We start from the raw sequence: 19,213 nt of genomic DNA, 5'->3' as shown, positions 1-19,213 counted from the left end.
CCACGGCTTCCCAACATTTCTGAGTTGGACAGCGTCTCCCTCACTGGCTGCTATGGTTCCTCTTGCCAGCAATTACATTACAGTGGAAGTATCGGAAGCAGTGTTGTACAGGTCTCTTTAAAATGCCCACTTTTTTTTTACAAAGCAGCAGTGGTCACTTTTAGCCCTTAGCTTCTCCATCACCACATTATATTAATACAGTAACTACAGTACAAGTACTATTTAATACTTATAAAAGACACAATATATATATATTAGTAAATATTCAATGATCCCCTGACGCTGGCAGAAACGGCATAAACTCATTTGTTTTGCATTAACCCACAATAGATGGCTTTCTAAAAAACGATTTTTCAATTTAAGATTACACGTTTTCTCTCGGGAGTTGCTAAATACCATTTTAACATATTGATTGAAGAGTATAGATGCCAGTACTACCCATGAATTACTTACAACTATTTTTCATTAGAACTAATGACAGTGACCTTCCATACTTCTTCCAGATAAAGAACTTGCACGACTTGTTTAAAAGCAATGTAATAAAATGAAGACTACGTTGCAGCAAATGAAGTTTACATGTACTAAATATTAATTATGAAGCAATGACGCAGAAAGCGACTGATTACATTGCCATTTTGTGCTTGGTGGTGAATGCATCAATTTTCTGCTAGAGAGAGGAGCTTTTGTCAGAGCTTTGCATGAAATTACATTGTTCCCAAGAAATAAACATTGGTAATATAATATAGAGATGTTCTGGCTCCATGATTCTCCACTCTGCGGTATCACCTTTCCTGACTCTGACATACCTGTTTTCTTTACTCTGACCCTGTTTCCGGACTCAAGATGTCAGGGACTCACATAGCATAGGGCACCAATGACAAAGGAACTTCTATATGAAACAGAAGTGCACACAGCAAAGCTTTTATCTCAGTTGGGCAGTAAGCGGAAGCCTGACACTGGGACAAGGATCTAGAAGTTAAACACTGGCATAGGAGGAGCACAGTGTCAGATTATTACAGCAGATGGACATGGAGCAATAACATTATTACCAACATATTTATTTCAGGCATAATGTAATTTTTTGCTAAACCTAAAAGAAAAACTATATATTAAACAGTCATTTATAACCCGTATAAAAAACAGTTACTAGACACTATGGGCTCTTTTAGAGAGGTGACAGTAAAACAGGCAGCTGAGCTGTGGTTTTGCCCAGCCACCCATCCAAACTGTAACAATATAGCCAGACAGGGATGTACACATGCCACAATGCTTTTCTTCATAGCAATTTTTTTTTTTAACACAAGGTGCAGAGTTTGGTAGGCTACACCGCCTGTCAAACTCACCCATTAAATTGGTTGTAAAGGCTAAAGGTTCTTTACCTGCATTCTATGCATTAAGGTAAAAAACCTTCTGTGCCAGAGTATTTCCCACGACCCCCTTTTAATTACCGGAGCCTGATCTGGATCCAGTGATGTGCACGAGAGCAGCAGCTTTCCCGGCTCTGTCCTTCCTCACTGGGCAAATTGATAACAGGAGCCATTGGCACCATCTGGTGTCAATCAAACTCTGTCATAGGGGAGAGGGGAGGTGGAGCCAAGCCACACTGCCTGGGTCAATTGACGCGGACTGGGTGCCATGGGAGTGAACCCCACACGAGAGCCCCATAGAAAATCGGCTTTCTATGAAGGCACTCCCCAAAGAGGAGGAGCCAGAAGTGCTATTTTTAGTACTCAAAGTTTTTTTTTTTTACAGTGCTAATGTGCTAGAAACTTCGGTAGAACAAAAAAAGCAGAGTAAATCAAGGAGAACTAGAGACCAGTGTGTTAAATATCTATGGTAGAGATTACCATCCAGTTCAAAAACTAAAACCACTCTTGGCTGTCCCCTAACTTTTGAAATTGTTTGTGGATATCTTTGCTGGTTCTCACATTTAAAATACTGGTCTTCAAAAATCTGCTGTATTATAACTGCCTCAAACAAGAAAACCCTCAGAAGCAACATTGTTTCCGGAGGTTTTGAACAAAAGTGAATCTTTGGAGTTTTTTTAAACCCTTGGTTGGTCTCAACACCAGTTGCTCATCTATAAAAGGCTAAAATCCATAAGGGCTCGTAATTATACATACACTAAACGTATACTAGCTTTGGTCTCTGACCAGCGATCTGTGCTCAGACCACTCTTTAGAGAGCATTTGACAGGTGGTGTTGTATTGCCTCTTCACAGCCTGCTTTAACCCCTTGATTCCTGCATTAGCACGCTGCAACCACATGTACTGCATGAGGTTGTAGGTCACTTGCAAAGCAGCACATTCAAATGAATGGATCACGTTTGACGGGGACCACACCTGCAGAAAGTGACAGGGGGTAGCACTTGGGCGCCAGGCTGATCCCCTACAACAAAGCGCCAGGAAGCTCAGCCTCAAGGTTTTTCTGTCCTTCAACCACTAGTGTGAACAAGCCCTAAAAGAGTTAGGGAACTCTGTCCTATAGTCTAAGTTGTTTTAATGATGAGTCATTGGTACCATGTTCAAAGATATGAATATAATAAACATGGGCCATCATTTAAACTTAGAAGATTAGCAGCTTGTAATCCTCTATAATTTTTAGAATTATGTCAGTTTTCTGTCAAAACGAGAGAGACAGCACTTTCAAAAGAGCCATCACAAAACAATAGATTATTATATCACATTCAGCAATGCTCATCATGCAGTATCTCCAAGAGATGTCAAAATAAAAATGCTCAAATCTTTGATATGGAAATCGATATGCTGCCAACATCTGTTTGTAAACAGAAAGACTGCTTGCTGCTAATTTACAATGGCCAGACTTAATCTTTATAGGTTATGAAAAACTGGCAAACACATTTATTCAAAATATGGACAACACCTGGGAGTAAATTGCCCTTATCAAATGCTGTTCTTGTTCACAAAAATTACTATTTTCATATTTTTTTTTCTTAGCTGGTTCTCATGTCAAAATTTCATAGCCAATTGACCAAAATGTTATGGTTTTAAATATGTAGCCCCACATGGAAGGGTGACAGCTGTCTCTGAAGCAGCCGGCATCCCCTGGCGAAACCAGTAAGGCTTCCAGCTTGGTCCCATGCAGCCAGCCTCTGGGATACCTCCTCCCCTACCTCCTCCATTCTTTTAAGGGACTGACATTTTCTATGGATATAGACTTCTATACAGCTACTGCTACCAATACAATTTGAACTCTTCAAGATCCACATGGATGGTTAAGTACAATTGCTTTACTTGAGTGTTAAATGTTTTTTCTCTTCAAATTACACTGATGGCTCCCACAGCGGGCAATGACTAACCATATATCACATAGTTGGAGTTCTCCTATGTCATTTATTTGCCAATAAAGGGATGCTATAAACAAGAGTACTATATGTGATGACAAGGACATCCCTCCCAGGGAGTTTTCCAGTTGTATCTGATGTTCATTATATGAGCCACCATTTCACTCATTGCAAGAGGTACATTTAAGGACGGATCGTACATTGGATACCCTTATGGACTTTACAGGTTACTAACCACATGTAGTGGCCCATTATATCACCCTCGGCTGGGTTGATTTTACATCAGCCTAAAGAATCTATCACATTGTCGGCCATGGGGGGGGGACACTGTCCACATGTGGTCTGGATTTTTGCATATCCATGAGAAGATCTCTTAATGGACTTTGCACAACATCTAAAATTTCAAACCAGTTCTGGAACATACCTCATCAAAAGGATCCCTCTTTAAAGGAATCTTCAATAATATTCAGCTGTGAGCTATAAAATATCACTTTACAATACGGAGTAGGCAATGTCATATGCCTTTTGATCTAGTTGATACAGATTGTACCCCCCGCTGGGGCACATACATTTATGAACATGTGTTGATACTCATGTTTTAATTAAAAAGTGGTTTATACAATTTCCCTGCAGCTGCTATGGTTGTGTGTTTTTTAATAATTGTCCAAATATGGGTTTTGTATTGTTTAGATAATTGTGTTAAATAAAGCTATTTTCTATGCATGTCAGATCACTGGGTATCTTTATAATTACTTATATATACACACAGCACTTAGTATGTACATTTGAGGTTGCGCACAGTCAGGTTTTTTTTTCTTCAGTCTCACCTGTAGCACTGTAAAACACTAACCAATATTTCTTCCTACTCTTTGCTCTCATGGTAACCTAATGGATGAGCTTGCACTAAAGATTCATTACTGAATATTAGTAGGTGGATAAACCATTACAGAACCAGATGCTTGCAAGACCATTTTGCTCTGGTTCCCATAGTAGCTGTATGGTGAGCTACTAATGTAGCAACTCTTTTGGCTATACAGACACAATTATGATTCACTCCGTTTGCACATCTGTTTTTTTTTTGTTTTTTTTTTAAACTAGTCTCTTCATCATTACAACAGCTAAGATTTACCAATTAATCGGCTATTTTTTTTTTTTCTTCGAGTTAGATTATACTTTTTACTTGATGCTAGATCTAGTCTTTTTATTTTATTGTAATTTAGCATCCAGTTAACTATAAGGCCTCTTGCACACGAAACGTCTGTTTGAGCATCTACTTTTTCAGACGTTTCTTCTTTATATGTATTTTCGCGCATATGCATTTGCGTAATTTTCGCGCACATTTCCCCGCATGCGTGGAAGCTTGTTTTTGCAGCAACAAATGTCAAATGGACAAATCTGTGCAAGTGTGCATGAATGCGCGCATTTGTGCAAAAGAGGCGTAAATTACTTCCTAAAAATGCAGATTTTTACATTTTTTTGTTACTGAAGAATACACAACGCTTGCTTACATGCCTGCGTGCATACAGTGGGGATCGAAAGTTTGGGCACCCCAGGTAAAAATGTGTATTAATGTGCATAACGAAGGAAAGATGGAAAAATCTCCAAATGGCATCAAATTACAGATTAGACATTTTTATAATATGTCAAAAAAAAAGTTAGATTTTATTTCCATCATTTACACTTTCGAAATTACAGAAAACAAAAAAATGGCGTCTGCAAAAGTTTGGGCACCCTGCAGAGTTAATATCTTGTACTGCCCCTTTTGGCAAGTATCAATGCTTGTAAACGCTTTTTGTAGCCAGCCAAGAGTCTTTCAATTCTTGTTTGAGGTATCTTTGCCCATTCTTCCTTACAAAAGTCTTCCGGTTCTTTGAGATTTCTGGGCTGTCTGTCACGCACTGCTCTTTTAAGGTCTATTCATAGATTTTCAATAATGTTGAGGTCAGGAGATTGTGAAGGCCATGGCAAAACCTTCAGTTTATGCCTCTTGATGTAATACCCCGTGGATTTTGAGGTGTGTTTAGGATCATTATCCATTTGTAGAAGCCATCCTCTCTTTAACTTCAGCTTTTTCACAGATGGCATCAAGTTACCATCCAAAATTTGCTGAAATGTTATTGAATCAATTTTTCCTTCTACTCGTGAAATGTTCCCTGTGCCACTGGCTGCAATACTACCCAAAGCATGATTGATCCACCCCCATGCTTAACAGTTGGACAGAGGTTCGTTTCATTAAATTCTGTGCCCTTTCTTCTCCAAACGTACCTTTGCTCATTCCGGCCAAAAAGTTCTATTTTAACCTCATCGGTTCACAGAACTTGTTTCCAAAATGCCTCAGGCTTGTCTATATGTTCATTTGCAAAGTTCAAACGCTGATTTTTGTGGTGAGGACATAGAAGAGGTTTTCTTCTGATGACTCTTGCATGAAGACCATATTTGTACAAGTATCTCTTTATAGTGGAATAGTGTACCACAACTCTAGTGTCTGCCAGATCTTTCTGGAGGGATCGTGCAGTCAAACGTGGGTTTTGAATTGCTTTTCTCACAATCCTGCGAGCTGTTCTGTCTGATACTTTTCTTGGTCTTCCAGATCTTGCTTTAACTTCCACTGTTCCTGATGATTGCCATTTCTTAATTACATTCCGAACAGAGGATATTGACATCTGAAAACGCTTTGCTATCTTCTTATAGCCTTCTCCAGCTTTGTGAGCGTCAACTATTTTCAGTTTCAGTTTTCTAGACAACTGCTTAAAAGAACCCATGGTGCTGATTGTTGGGGCAAGGTCAGATGAGTCTGGCCATTTAAAACCTTTGAGATTGACATCACCTGGTCTTCCCAGACGATGACTGAGAACAATCCATGACACTGGCAGGTCTCAGCTTTGCAAAGGGGGCAGTGCATGCTATAAATTCTGCAGGGTGCCCAAACTTTTGCAGACGCCATTTTTTTGTTTTCTGTAATTTTGAAAGTGCAAATGATGGAAATAAAATCTAACTTTTTTTGACATATTATAAGAATGTCTAATCTGTAATTTGATGCCATTTGGAGATTTTTCCATCTTTCCTTGGCTTCGTTGTGCACATTAATACACATTTTTACCTGGGGTGCCCAAACTTTCGATCCCCACTGTAGGCACATTACAATGAATGGGCTGTATTTTAGCTTAGTAAAAAAATAATAGGCTGAATTGAGCATTTTCAAGCTAGAGTGTGCAAGAGGCCTAAAAAGAGAACATTGGCCTTACCTTTACATGGGTTTAAAATGGATTTAAAATTTGATTAAAAAATGCCTTTGCTTAGTACTGTATGGCAAGCTTTTTTCCAGGCGATCCCTCTCCACAGTGAAAAAGTAGTTAAAAGGATCCACCTTAGCCTTCTGGGCTAAAGTCCATGTCAGACAAACATTTGTGCAAGCACCAAAGCACTGTCAGCACGAGACATAGGCCAAAATGAACGCCAGTGTGCTTAAATCAAGCACACGAATAACCAGTACAAGGTATTGTAATTTACAAAGATTACCATAGAGGACAGCAATCATATCTGAAAAAAGTCTAATTTAAACTACTTTGGAGAAAAAAAAAATATGACTTATTTGACCTTTACTGTACAAGCTCATACTGAAAAAAAAAAAAACACTTAAAAAAAAAAATCTTATGTGCATCTTACAAAAAGAAAAATTAAAACCCAATTTAAAGCAAAAAAGTCAAAACATGACTAAATCTGAAAAGACACAGCCAAGGAAAATAGAAATAAGTCAGGGGAAACAGCCAATAGCCAAAACACACAATTCTGCTTTAATTTAAAACAGTTGCACACACACTTGCTGTCAATCATGTATTGCAAAAGGCTATAGCCAATGATTTTATTATACAGTACTAATAAAATAATTTGGCAAGATTACTACACACGGAAGCTGTATGGGCAAACATTACCTGCTGCTCTATACAGTATCTTAGGTTCAAAGAAAATACATGGGTCTTTATCCTCAATGCAGGAAAGTAGCAAGCCTTTTGCTTGGATTGGACTTCTGGGTATGACCACCTGCAGTATACAGAACAGTATTACATCACTACATATGCCAAATAGTGTAGAGGCCAATATAATAAATTGACAACATTTGTTCAGACTTGATGTAAGCTACACATGCTGTTTTAATAACTTGATGTTCTCAGACTTTAAGCGAACGTGTGTGCCATTTAAAGTTGGGAAACTACCAGCAAGACTGAGGCACAGAAATACAGAGGTGCTGGCAAATGCACTCAATTAGGTTGTAAAGTTTCTTGCTTTTGGGCTCCCAGGGACCTCTGCAACTTAGTGTATTAAACCAAAAATACAAAAAATGAATAGATTGCAGTTTACTAGCCCTCAGATATGGTGGCTGCATTTGTTTTCTTTTGTAGGCATTTTCTTTTATTTGAACCTGGCGATTCAATCTTTTTTTTTTTTTTTTCTAATTTCATTTAGCAGACCAAGTTGTTCACCAAAAGTAACAGAGGCCTGAGACAAACAATTTAACACTGACCGGGGGGGGAGTTACAGCGATCAGTTTTTATTCATTAATGTAAAGCTTGTATAAGATACAGTGGAGGAGTGAATGTAGCCACCCTAAGACAGGAGAGGTGTTAATGGCCAATCACCAGAAATAAATAAAAGCTTGAAAAAACACTTAGGGCTACTTCACACGGACGTGTTCGTGTGAGGAGCTTGCTCTGCTCAGCGGGGGGATCGCTCCGTCGCTGAGCAGGCAGACGCTAGGTCCATCTCTGCATACTGTGCAGGGACGGACCTGTCAAAGCACCGCTCTCCCCTATGGGGGATCGGATGAAGACGGACCGTAGAGTCAGTCATTACCTGATCCGATGACGAATGGAAAAGTAGGTTTTTCCTCGGTCACACTTTTTCGGATCGGAGCGGGTCAGATGTCAGCGGACATGTCACCTCTGACATCTGACGCTCCATAGATGTCTATGGAGCGTCCGTTCAGGTTCGCCTAAAAAACTGACAGGCGGACCTGAATGGATCATCCGTGTGAAAGAGGCCTTAAACAGCCACCACATCCAAGGATAGGAAAGTCACAAAATGTTACATTTTTGTTTTGGGGCTTAGTTACGCTTTAAGGGCTCGTTCACATTTGTGGTTTGAGATCATTAACTATAGGTGGTTGAGCTGCGGGTTTACTTTCCCCATTAACCTAAAAAATAGATTAAAAGTTAATATTAGTGCACAAAAAACACAATAGATTACCCATTTTTGGTAATAAATAAAAACAGATGAGGTTGTGCCGAGGAAATACAGTAGATACCAAACATGTCAAACATTCAATTTAAATCTAATCTAAAAAAGGAAAATTAATATAGTCACCACATCTAAGGATTGGTAAACTGCAACATATTTAAAGGAGTGCATATGCTGGCAGTGGTAAAAAGCCTTCTCAGTCTTCAGAGCCTTAGGTGATGATTAAACCTACTCATTCCCCTTTTCCCATACCCTACTGTTGGTTCAAAGTCTGATGAGGAGCTTCACTGACCAATTCTGGGGTCCAGGCAGTTGAAGACTCTTGATGACAGGGAACTAGCATTTTCAGAAGGAAAGGTTAGTAATAGCAATCAAATTTCTCACTGAAGGTTTTCTTAAAGCTGCCATCTGCCTAAGGGAGCGGCTTGAGATTGGAGGTTTCTAAAGAGGAACCGCAAGCTGAGCATAGATGCAGTAATTTCTAGATCCCTACTATTCAGGATTGCTGGTAGTTTACCATCTTTAACCACTTGCTGCCCTAGGCAAGTCTGGCACTTTTCACATACACGTAAAAACATGCATTTTTTTTAGATAGATAATTACTAGCAAAGGACCTTGAGAAAAAAAAATGGTGGATGTTGCAATTTTGTTTAATGTCACACAATATTTTCACAGAGGTTTATCAAAAGCACATTTTCAGGAAAAAATACACTGAATGAATTTAATGCACATAAACACAAAATGATACACAATGGTTTCGTGAAATATAAAAAATTATGTTACTCCAAGTAAACAGATACCCGACGTGTAATGGCTACAAACGCTACCTAAAAATCTCCATGAGCGACACTTTAAAAGCCTTCACAGGTTACCCATTTAAAGTTGAACAGGAGGTCTGGTGCTAAAATGATTGCTCTCGTTCGGAAAATCATAACAAATACCTCAAATGTGTGGTGCGATCACCATTTACATTTGCGTGTCAGAACTACGTACATGGTTACATTTGAGCATGAGCACAGGGGTGCTTTAATTTTTTTAAATTTTATTACTTACAAATTTTCACATGGTCTCTGTTTTTATCAACTTTATTGCTATCACAAGGGATGAACAACATCCCTTGTGATAGTATGACAGGACAGGTACTTGTTACTGGGAGATCTGGGGTCTATTAGATCCCAGATTTCTACCTGCCCTCAAATGCAAACCTTCAGAATGGCTTTGATCTCTTCTTTGAGCTTTATGTGTAAAGCCTGAAGAATGGATCCAAGGCATCCCAAAAGCTTACATCTTTAACAACTTAAGTAAGCCAATATAGGACAGGAAAATAACTTTCTGCATTGGCCTTAATACTGTAATGCCTAAAGCGGAACTACACTGCATCTAACCACCACAAAACCAAAAACGCTATGCAATTCATTTTTAATATTCAAAGTAAACTTCCCCCATCAATGTCTTCATGCTTTATTTTTGCTGGTAAATCACTTTGAAAAACACCCCTTAGCATGTCTGACCATGGCCATCTTGGGTAAGGGCAGATGATTTATATATTATAGAAAAAAAAGAGAATGCCCTGCCGTTATGGCAACACCAGTCATATATGCCTAAAATAAAAAGCTGTTAAACACCTATATATAATCCCAACAAAGGAAAATAGTAGTATCAATATATTTGTTTACAAAGGTACAGCACACAAATCCCTAAATATATATATATATATATATATATATATATATATATATATATATATATATATATATATATATATATACACACACACACACACACACACACACACACACACATACACACTCCTCGGATCCTCCTCTTCTCAGGTCCCTCTTTGCTGTTCCTGGCCCCTCCCTTCTATCAAGTGCCCCCCTCAGCCAGCAGCTTTCTATGGGGGCACCCGAGCCAAGTTAGAGCTCCATGTATGCATTCAGACACGGAGCCCTGACCCAGGCCCCGTCCCATCTCTCCCCCGATTGACTGACTGATTTTGATTGACAGCTGTGGGAGCCAAGAGCGCTGCTGCTGTGTCTCAGCCAATCAGGAGGCGTGTCCCAGATGGCTTAGACACCCGTGGACATTGCTGGAGAGAAGGGCTCAGGTAAGTAATTAGGGGGTGCTGGGGAGGCTGCTACACACAAAAGTTTTTTTTTTCTTAAATGCATTAAATGCATTACGATAAAAAACCTCCTGCCTTTACAACCCCTTTAAGTTCTTTGTATCATAAACCTCCTTCCATGAACACTCTTTGTGAAACACAGTCACTGAATTTTATGTGACCCCTTATTGTAAGAAAGCAGGCAGCCTTAAGTACTCTGACATATGCTCCAGCAGTTTCCTGTGAATTAATAGACTACAAGTACCGGTAACCATTGTGGCTGACTGCTTGTAGCTCTCAATGACCTACAAGTACGCTAATGCGCATTCTCATAGTTCACCGATCTTCCTGCTCTCAGGTAACTGCCTGCTCGTATCGGAGGTACAAGCAAACAGCTATCCTGAGTGTGCAGGAGCTGGACACTGCACCTGCAATGCTCTGCAGCCTCCTTATAAAAAATAAAAGCATATTTTTATTACCTGTAAAAATGGGCATTTATCAGGGGTTCTTTTTGTTTTTTTTAGGGTTTTTTTTTTTGTTTTTTTAAAAGGTGAACTTAGACTTTAAGACCTTTTTATTACAATAAGGGGCCACATAAAATGTGGTTAGTGTAGTTCACAAGGGGTTTTGTGGAGTAGCACTTAGAATTCAAAGTCACTGGACTTTGCTGAAAGCACTTTGGAGTGGAACACACTGCAAGTTTGAACAGGAAGATTCATATGGTTTTGTGTATGAACTGTGGCACAACAGATGGACAATGTATTAGAACCACTTTAGATCATTTTGAGTATACAGTTTACATGGTTTATAAATTGTGACAAAATTAACAGACACTTGAAGAACTTTATTAATTTATGTTGTCAAAAAAAAAAACAATGTTCATGGAAGGAGGTTTGATGATGCACTTGATGGTATAAAGAACAGTGGGTTAAGAGGTGTATTTATTCATTTATATATTTTTTGAGCACTGCACCTTTGTGAACAAATATACAGATGATTTATGTAGCATTTACTTCCTGGAATCCATCTGCACTTCGTTTAAGCATGCAGGAAAGAGAGCGCGCTTAGCTGAAAAAAAAAAACACTCCTCACCTCCTGAAGATTTCTGGGATGTATAGCATCATTTGACTAACCCTGGAAGCAAAGTACAAAGTTTTCTGACAAACTTTTTTTTTTTTTCAAATTTTGTCTTTTAATTTTTTTTAGCAAAAAATAAAAAAACCCAGCGGTAATTAAATACCACCAAAAAAGAGCTCCCATTTGTGTGAAAAAAAATTATAAAAATTTAATTTGAGTACATCATTGCATGACCGCGCAATTGTCAAGTGACTAAAGAAATAGAAAAAGTTTTAAGCCAGTAAATATAATAAACCTTTCTATCCATTTACTAATGCTAGCAACACAAGGATTCAAAATAGTCAATGTTGATTGGGAGAGAGTGAAGTTTCGCTTTAACCAATTGTGGACAGTGGATGTACTGCATACATTGAGAAAAAAAAAAAAAAAAAAAAAAACACGTTATCAAAAGTACAAAGGATATCAAAAGATATGTTTTGTTCATTTGCAGATCAAAAGGGATGAGCTTCCATCTGCATATTTATTTTTAGCTTTTTTTTTTTTTTTAAACATCGGTCAAATTAGAAAAAAAAATGTTTGTTTTGTCATTTGTTTTGTGTATTACTTTGTTTTCGTTAGTATAAATAAATCAATATGCACATAGCAGAAATGTAAAAATGTCCATAGGGAGTATACAGGTGTAAGAGCTTATGTGGTCAAGCATGGTCACACTTATATGTCAGTGCTGGTAGAATATGTCATAGCTGGCACAACCCCAAGCATATGGTATGGCAGCGGAATGTTCTAATTTGCCAAGCAGGACATAACGGAAAATAGAACACAAATGTGAAAGCAGACAAAGCAGATGTGACCATAGTTTCTACAAGAGCTAAATGATTATTATTATTATATGCAATGTCACCTAATCAACTGTTCAATATAACACATACCAAGAATTGCTTTGTGGGGCAGATATTTTCAACCCATTAGGCAAATCGTAAACTAGACAGAGTATATGATAGACAATTTTCTAGTTCACTGAGGCTTTACATAATGTGCAGCAGTTAAAAACCAAACAAGAAACACAATATATCTTACCTTAATGCCAGGAACATGAGCAAAAAAAGATTCTGGACTTTGGGAATGATAGAGTGCACCATGTCCCACACAGCCCCATGGTGCTCTTATTGTCAAGCTCCCACAATTAAAAAGGTTACCAGATCTGTATCGATACTTTGCAGCTTCATTTACAATCTGCAAAAAAAAAAAAAATATTTCAGTAGTCAGACAAATAAAATCACTAACAAAAATCCACATGAAACAGCAAAAAATGCTTACAACAAATGTAACAGTATCATTATGCATAGGTTAACATGACAATAGCAGACATTTGTCTAACAAAAACATTTTACTCTGTTTAGGAACATATAAAGGTTTTATTGATACATGGTTTTAACAAATACCTTTACCCATTATTTATAGGATGACAAATTGTGGAAAATGTGAAAAAAAAAATAGCTTTCTTTTTACTCATTTTTTCATTAACTGAATTGTATTGTTTTTATAATAAAAGTAAATTGTATCAGACAATTATAGTATTAAACAGGAGGTACGGTATATACTCGAGTATAAGCCGAGTAAAACCTAATTTTACCACAAAAAACTGGGAAAACTTATTGATTTGAGTATAAGCCTAGGGTGGGAAATGCAGCTGCTACTGGTACGGTAAATTTCAAAAATAAAAATAGATACCAATAAAATTACATCAGAGTGTCCCCATCAGTGTCTTATCAGAGTCCCCATATGCAGCCTGTGTCCCACTGTACAGCCTGTGTCCCACCGTACAGCCTACCTATGGAGGGGAAGAGAGGAGAGCCACCACTGGATGATCAGAGCAGGGAACATCACAGCTTTCATTTCAATAGCTGTGTGTTCCCCTTCTGAGCGCAGTCACATAAGCCCCTACCCTTGTCCTGGGAACTTTGATACATGTCACCCGTCCTAGGATCGGACGGGTGATCTGTCTATCAAAGTCCCGGAAAAAGAGGAGGGGCTTATGTGACGGCACAGAACACACAGCTATTGAAACGAAAGCTGTGATGTTCCCTGCTCTGATTATCCAGTGGCGGCTCTCTTCTCTTGCCCTCTGTGATACATTACTTGCTTTAGTAATAGAGCTGACTTCAGCTCTTTTTCATCTCCCGACTCCTGCCCGCTGCAGAAGGATCTTTAATACAAACAGCGGGCAGGTAGCCAAAAGGTGCCGCACCAATGATGTCACTGGCTGCTAGGACATCGGCAGTCCCAGCGGCCAAACCTAGCACCCAGCGTCACAGCATGGGCGGAAGTTATGGGAGCGGCTCTGACTGCCAGCTACGGGCGAAAGACAGGAGCGGGCAAAACACACGAGCAGGCCGGACGTGGTCTGCGGGCCGGGATACGGAGACCCCTGCTCTAGAGAACTGACTGGAGAACACCCGGAGACCAGTAAGTGTCAACCAGACTCGAGTATAAGCCGAGGGGGCACTTTCAGCACAAAAAAACTGTGCTGAAAAACTCGACTTATACGGTACATTATACATTATTATTTATTTTGTGAATAAATCTCCAGCCTACTTGTGATCACCATGACTGGCAGTCATGTTAGTTACTATGTGATCCTATTGTGTTTTATTATATATATATATATATATATATATATATATATATATATATATATATATATATATATATATATATATATATATTTTATTTATTTAAGGTACTTATATAGCGCCGTCAATTTACGCAGCGCTTTACATATACAATGTACATTCACATCAGTCCCTACCCTCAAGGGGCTTACAATCTAAGGTCCCTAATTCACATTCATACATACTAGGGCCAATTTAGACAGGATCCAATTAACCTACCAGCATGTCTTTGGAGTGTGGGAGGAAACCGGAGTACCCGGAGGAAACCCACGCAGGCACAGGGAGAACATGCAAACTCCAGGCAGGTAGTGTCGTGGTTGGGATTCGAACCAGCAACCCTTCTTACTGCTAGGCGAAAGTGCTATCCACTACACCACTGTGTCGCCCCATATATTATTTAAAAAAACCCAGACCTCATATTTAAGAGGTCCTGTCGTGCTATTTTTCTATTCTATTCCTTGTAATAGGAAAAGTGACAATTTTTTTTTTAAAACAGTGTAAAAATAAAGGTAAAATAAATAAGAAAAAAAATTAAATTTTTTTAAACGTGCCCCGTCCCGCCGAGCTCGCGTGCAGAAGCGAACGCATATGAAAACGGTGTTCAAACCATACATGTGAGGTATCGCCGCGATCAGTAGAGCGAGAGCAATAATGCTAACCCTAGACCTCCTCTGAAACGCAAAACATGCAACCTCTAAAAAAATTTTACATGACGCCTATGGAGATTTTTAAGGGTAAAAGTTTGTCGCCATTCCACAAGCGGGCGCAGTTTTGAAGGGTGACATGTTGGTTATCAATTTACTCGGCGTAACATTATCTTTCACAATATGAAAAAAAAAATGGGCTAACTTTACTTTTGTCTTATTTCTTAATTTTAAAAAAGCGTATTTTTAAAAAAAAAAAGTGCGTTTGTAAGACCGCTGCGCAAATACGGTGTGACAGAAAGTATTGCAACAACCGCCAATTTATTCTCTAGGGTGTTAGAAAGAAAAAAAAATGTATAATGTTTGGAGGTTCCAAGTAATTTTCTAGCAAAAAAACACATCTAAAAAAGAGGCCCAGTCCTTAAGTGGTTAAGGGCAATTTGTCTGCAGGCCACAAAAAGAGCACCCAAGATAGTATTCAACATGGGGGGGGGCGGAGTATAAAGAGGCATCAAGGTAGCCCAATAGGCATGTAGGTAGTTCAACAGAAATATTTACATCCAAGAACCCATTAAGTTTGCCAACCACCTCCTCCTAATATTTATGGAGTTTGGTGCACCGCCACAGAAGATGTATACCTGGATGACCACATCTGGGTCAGATTCTGGCCTATAGAATGCAAAAATTTGGGGGTTCTATATACCCTGCGGAGAATAAAGATCTGGGTCAATCTATGTGATGGAGTGCGAGAGACAAGAGTGAACAAACCGGAGGATCTCTTCAAAAACCTGCTCAGAGATAAGGCCGATATCCAGTTCCTACCCTGCCTTGGAACAGATAGGAAACCTCAATAAAAACGTATCTACAAGGACTGTATATGTTACAGAAATACGTCCCTTAGTTTACCTTGCTTCTACTATTCTATCCAAAGCAGGGGTGGGAAATAAGGACACTTCAACTGAGGAAAAACGGTGTGCAAACTTTTGAACAGGTATCGTTTTTTTTTTTTTTTTTTTTTACTTGCTGTCATGTTTTGTTTTATGATTGTGCCGTTCTGTTATGACCTACAGTTGAATATGAAGCCCATAAGAAATAAAAAAAATGTGTTTTGCCTGCTAGCTCATGTTTTCTTTAACAGCTTCCCAGCAGGCATATTGTAAAATGATGGCCAAATGGGAGCTCTCCCACCCTGGGTTGACATCATATGACATCCTCCCAGGATACTGTCACCCACTGTGCCCACCGGATATTGCAGTCACCAAGATGGCCCCCACCCCTTTGTTTAGTTTAGCAGCGGGGACCTGAAGATGCACCTTCAATCCAGTCGCTTACTTTTCTCAGGATATATCTGGTTCCCGGCGAAACAAACATAAAAAAAGGAGTGGGGTCACCCATGTGAGATCATTGGCCAAATATGGGCATGTCCAGATTTAGTCAATGTCGTCACCTGGATGACCACACTGCTTAGTTTACTTTAGTGGCTGGGACTCAGATGTTATTTGGAACGAGGGAAGTGATTAAATCGGTTAGGTCTCAGAGGGTGTTTGATTTTTTCTTTTAGGAGGCTTAGAGGCCATCATTCATCATGATCGTCATGGACCTGCATCGCTGGAGGAATGTGACTGGCAATGTACCTTGTGGGGCATTTTTACATTTTCTCTTTAACAAAGGACTTTAAAAGGAGAAAAGGGCCTCATCAACATGCACGCTTGGGAGACCTTATGCCATTTAATTGGGTCCCCTTAAAATTTCATAGCAGACCCGAAGAGTCTGGTGTGGATTGTGGGGGCATTGTTTTTTTTTACCTGTACTGGCTCTTTCGTTTACTTTCACTTGTCAGCCAGGAATCCCCAGTTGATAGCTGAATGAGCAGAGCAGGGGTTAGTAACTGGTTGTTAGGATGCCAGCAGTTGCTGGCTCTCTGACAACCAGCATCTCTGAGCAGTGGTACAACTAGTCTGCAGTAAAATAAGGTGTAAAAAAATTTACTAAACACTACAAAATAAAAAAAAAATGTGAATGCATGCTGTATTTAACATGCATTTTTTTTAATTGTGTGCTTGAGATAAATACTGCATGATTTATTTTAATGCCAATACTCATGCTGTATTTAACGCTTAGTGAATTTCAGCCCCCTGTAAACCTCTATCTGCATGGTTGTTTGGGAGAGTTTTTTTGGCAGTTTTAAAAAATTATGACAGTCTGCAGACTGAAATAGAAAAGTAATGCTTGAAGTGCATCTATGGTCAACATTTAAAATTAGAAGAAGCTGCAAAGCATGCACAGAATTCAGAAAGTTGGTGAAAGAGTTGACCAGCAGACAGGCAGCACTCACAACATGAAAGAGGATTTTTCATTTAAGCTTATATTGGACTGTCAAAAAATAATTGTTTGTAATGTAATTACAATGCTGATGTTAAAATGGTGTATGATATGGCGATAGAGCTTAATACCGAAAATTATTTTGCTAAAGGCTTATATATTTTAGTGATGGGGTTTACATTAACAAAAGCAGGCATTTTACATTAAAATCTGTAAATCACAAGGGAAACCCACTGTAGGAATATGCTAAATAAGGAATTCTGGTTTTCAGACTCAACACTTGGACATCTAGAAGCAAAATTCTAAATGCAGTTATGTGCTGTTGCTGAAAGATATCCCAGATAAAGAAGACATTGATAAAATAAGAATCATTTCCTAATTAGTTTTAACAGCTGTTTTGTGTTAAGCTAATGACGAACCACAACATTTACAAATCAGAATTCAATTTCCTAAGCAACTTTGCTACTGTAATTTAAAGACCTTTTTTTCAAGGAAATGACCAAGGTTAAAAAGAATTTAAACAATTGCATAAAAGGACCTAAAGTGCATTCAGTCAAATACAGAGAAAAGTGCCCCTGAAAGATGAGGATTAACTTTTCAACAGACACTAGCGTGTTGTATCATCCCAGAGCTTCTTGATATTTTCCTTCAATAGTGAAATTGGTACTCTCCTGAAGCTGATGTCTACAGTTATTTACTTGATGATATGTGCCTGTTCTTTTCAAGTTATAATTCAAAATATAAATTTTAATAAAAAGCACAGCCAGCTGCACATAAAAGTTTATTTTACCTTAAGGTCTGGCTCACACCTATACATTTTTTGGTGGTTTTTGCAGAAACTCATTACAGTCCATTTAACATGGTTTCCTATGGGACAATTTAACATCTAAGCTTTTTTCAGCCGTTGCATTTTTGGAAAAGGTCAGTGACTTTTTTAAACGCAAAACTGTGCATTTTTGGTTCAACAGACCTCAATGGAGGCGCTGCAGAAAAGTATGTAGTGCGTTTAACACGTCGCAATTTTGCATCCATTTCTTTAGAGGGTTGAAATGTATGTGCCATATTTCTGTTATCCTTAAGGATTAACTTATCCTGTCTTGTACTGCACATGCTACACTGCCATTTTATAGGAGCTGTATAATATATCTCTCAAGCATGTTGCCTGCAGGGTGCTTACTTTTTCGTATTTGGGAATATTCAGTGAAGGAAAGTGGGAGTTAACTATGACAAGAGTTTGCCACAAGGCTTCATACAGACTGGAGGATTGTGAGTGTAAATAAAATTTGTTGTAACTTAAACTGGATTTAGATTCTTTTTAAAAAGGTCCAGGAATGAACAGAAAAAATAAAGGTTTTTTTAAAAGAACCTCATCAGACCAATGTGTTGCATTGCAGTGTTTTGCAAAAAATAAATCTTGCATGACGAATTTTTGATGCATGGACCTGTATTTCATCTTTAAAGTCACTTCAAATTGAATATTAAAAAAAAAAAAAATGCAACACAATAAAAAAGTATGTCAAAAGGGATGTGGTTTGCCAATGACAGATCAGACGCATCTACTGAGTGCTCCTAGATTCACGCCATATTTCTACCCAAGGGAACCTTGATAATGGAACGATTACGCTCCTCCAAATGGGAGTGTGTACTCCATTGTGAAGAAGTTCCCACACACAAGAAACATGCACTACCTTGGGAAGAAAGAGGGCTAAAAACTTTTTTTTTTTACTCCTCATGCATGCTTTGTGCAGACAAAACGGCCCCTGGTCAAGAGAAGCATTTAGCATCTTCTCCCAAATCACTACATTCCACACATACAAAAGAACCTACAGTCCCATGATTCTGACCAGGAGATGGA

The 19,213-nt window shown here is 38.7% G+C and overlaps 1 protein-coding gene across 1 annotated transcript in view; it reads right to left on the bottom strand.

The window, feature by feature from the left end:
* Positions 1 to 19,213, bottom strand: part of BCKDHB (branched chain keto acid dehydrogenase E1 subunit beta) — a 377,387-nt gene that overhangs the window by 223,075 nt on the left and 135,099 nt on the right. Inside the window, exons 5-6 of the mRNA XM_073626854.1 lie at positions 12,798 to 12,953; positions 7,237 to 7,345 (exon numbers count right to left, since the gene is read on the bottom strand). Of these exons, the coding sequence (XP_073482955.1) occupies positions 7,237 to 7,345; positions 12,798 to 12,953 (265 nt within the window). The remainder of the gene's footprint in view (positions 1 to 7,236; positions 7,346 to 12,797; positions 12,954 to 19,213) is intronic.

This window comes from Aquarana catesbeiana, linkage group LG04 (assembly GCF_042186555.1).
Source record: "Aquarana catesbeiana isolate 2022-GZ linkage group LG04, ASM4218655v1, whole genome shotgun sequence".
Taxonomy (NCBI): domain Eukaryota; kingdom Metazoa; phylum Chordata; class Amphibia; order Anura; family Ranidae; genus Aquarana; species Aquarana catesbeiana.
Note: the sequence above shows the minus strand (reverse complement) of the source record. Positions and strands in the feature narration are given on the sequence as shown.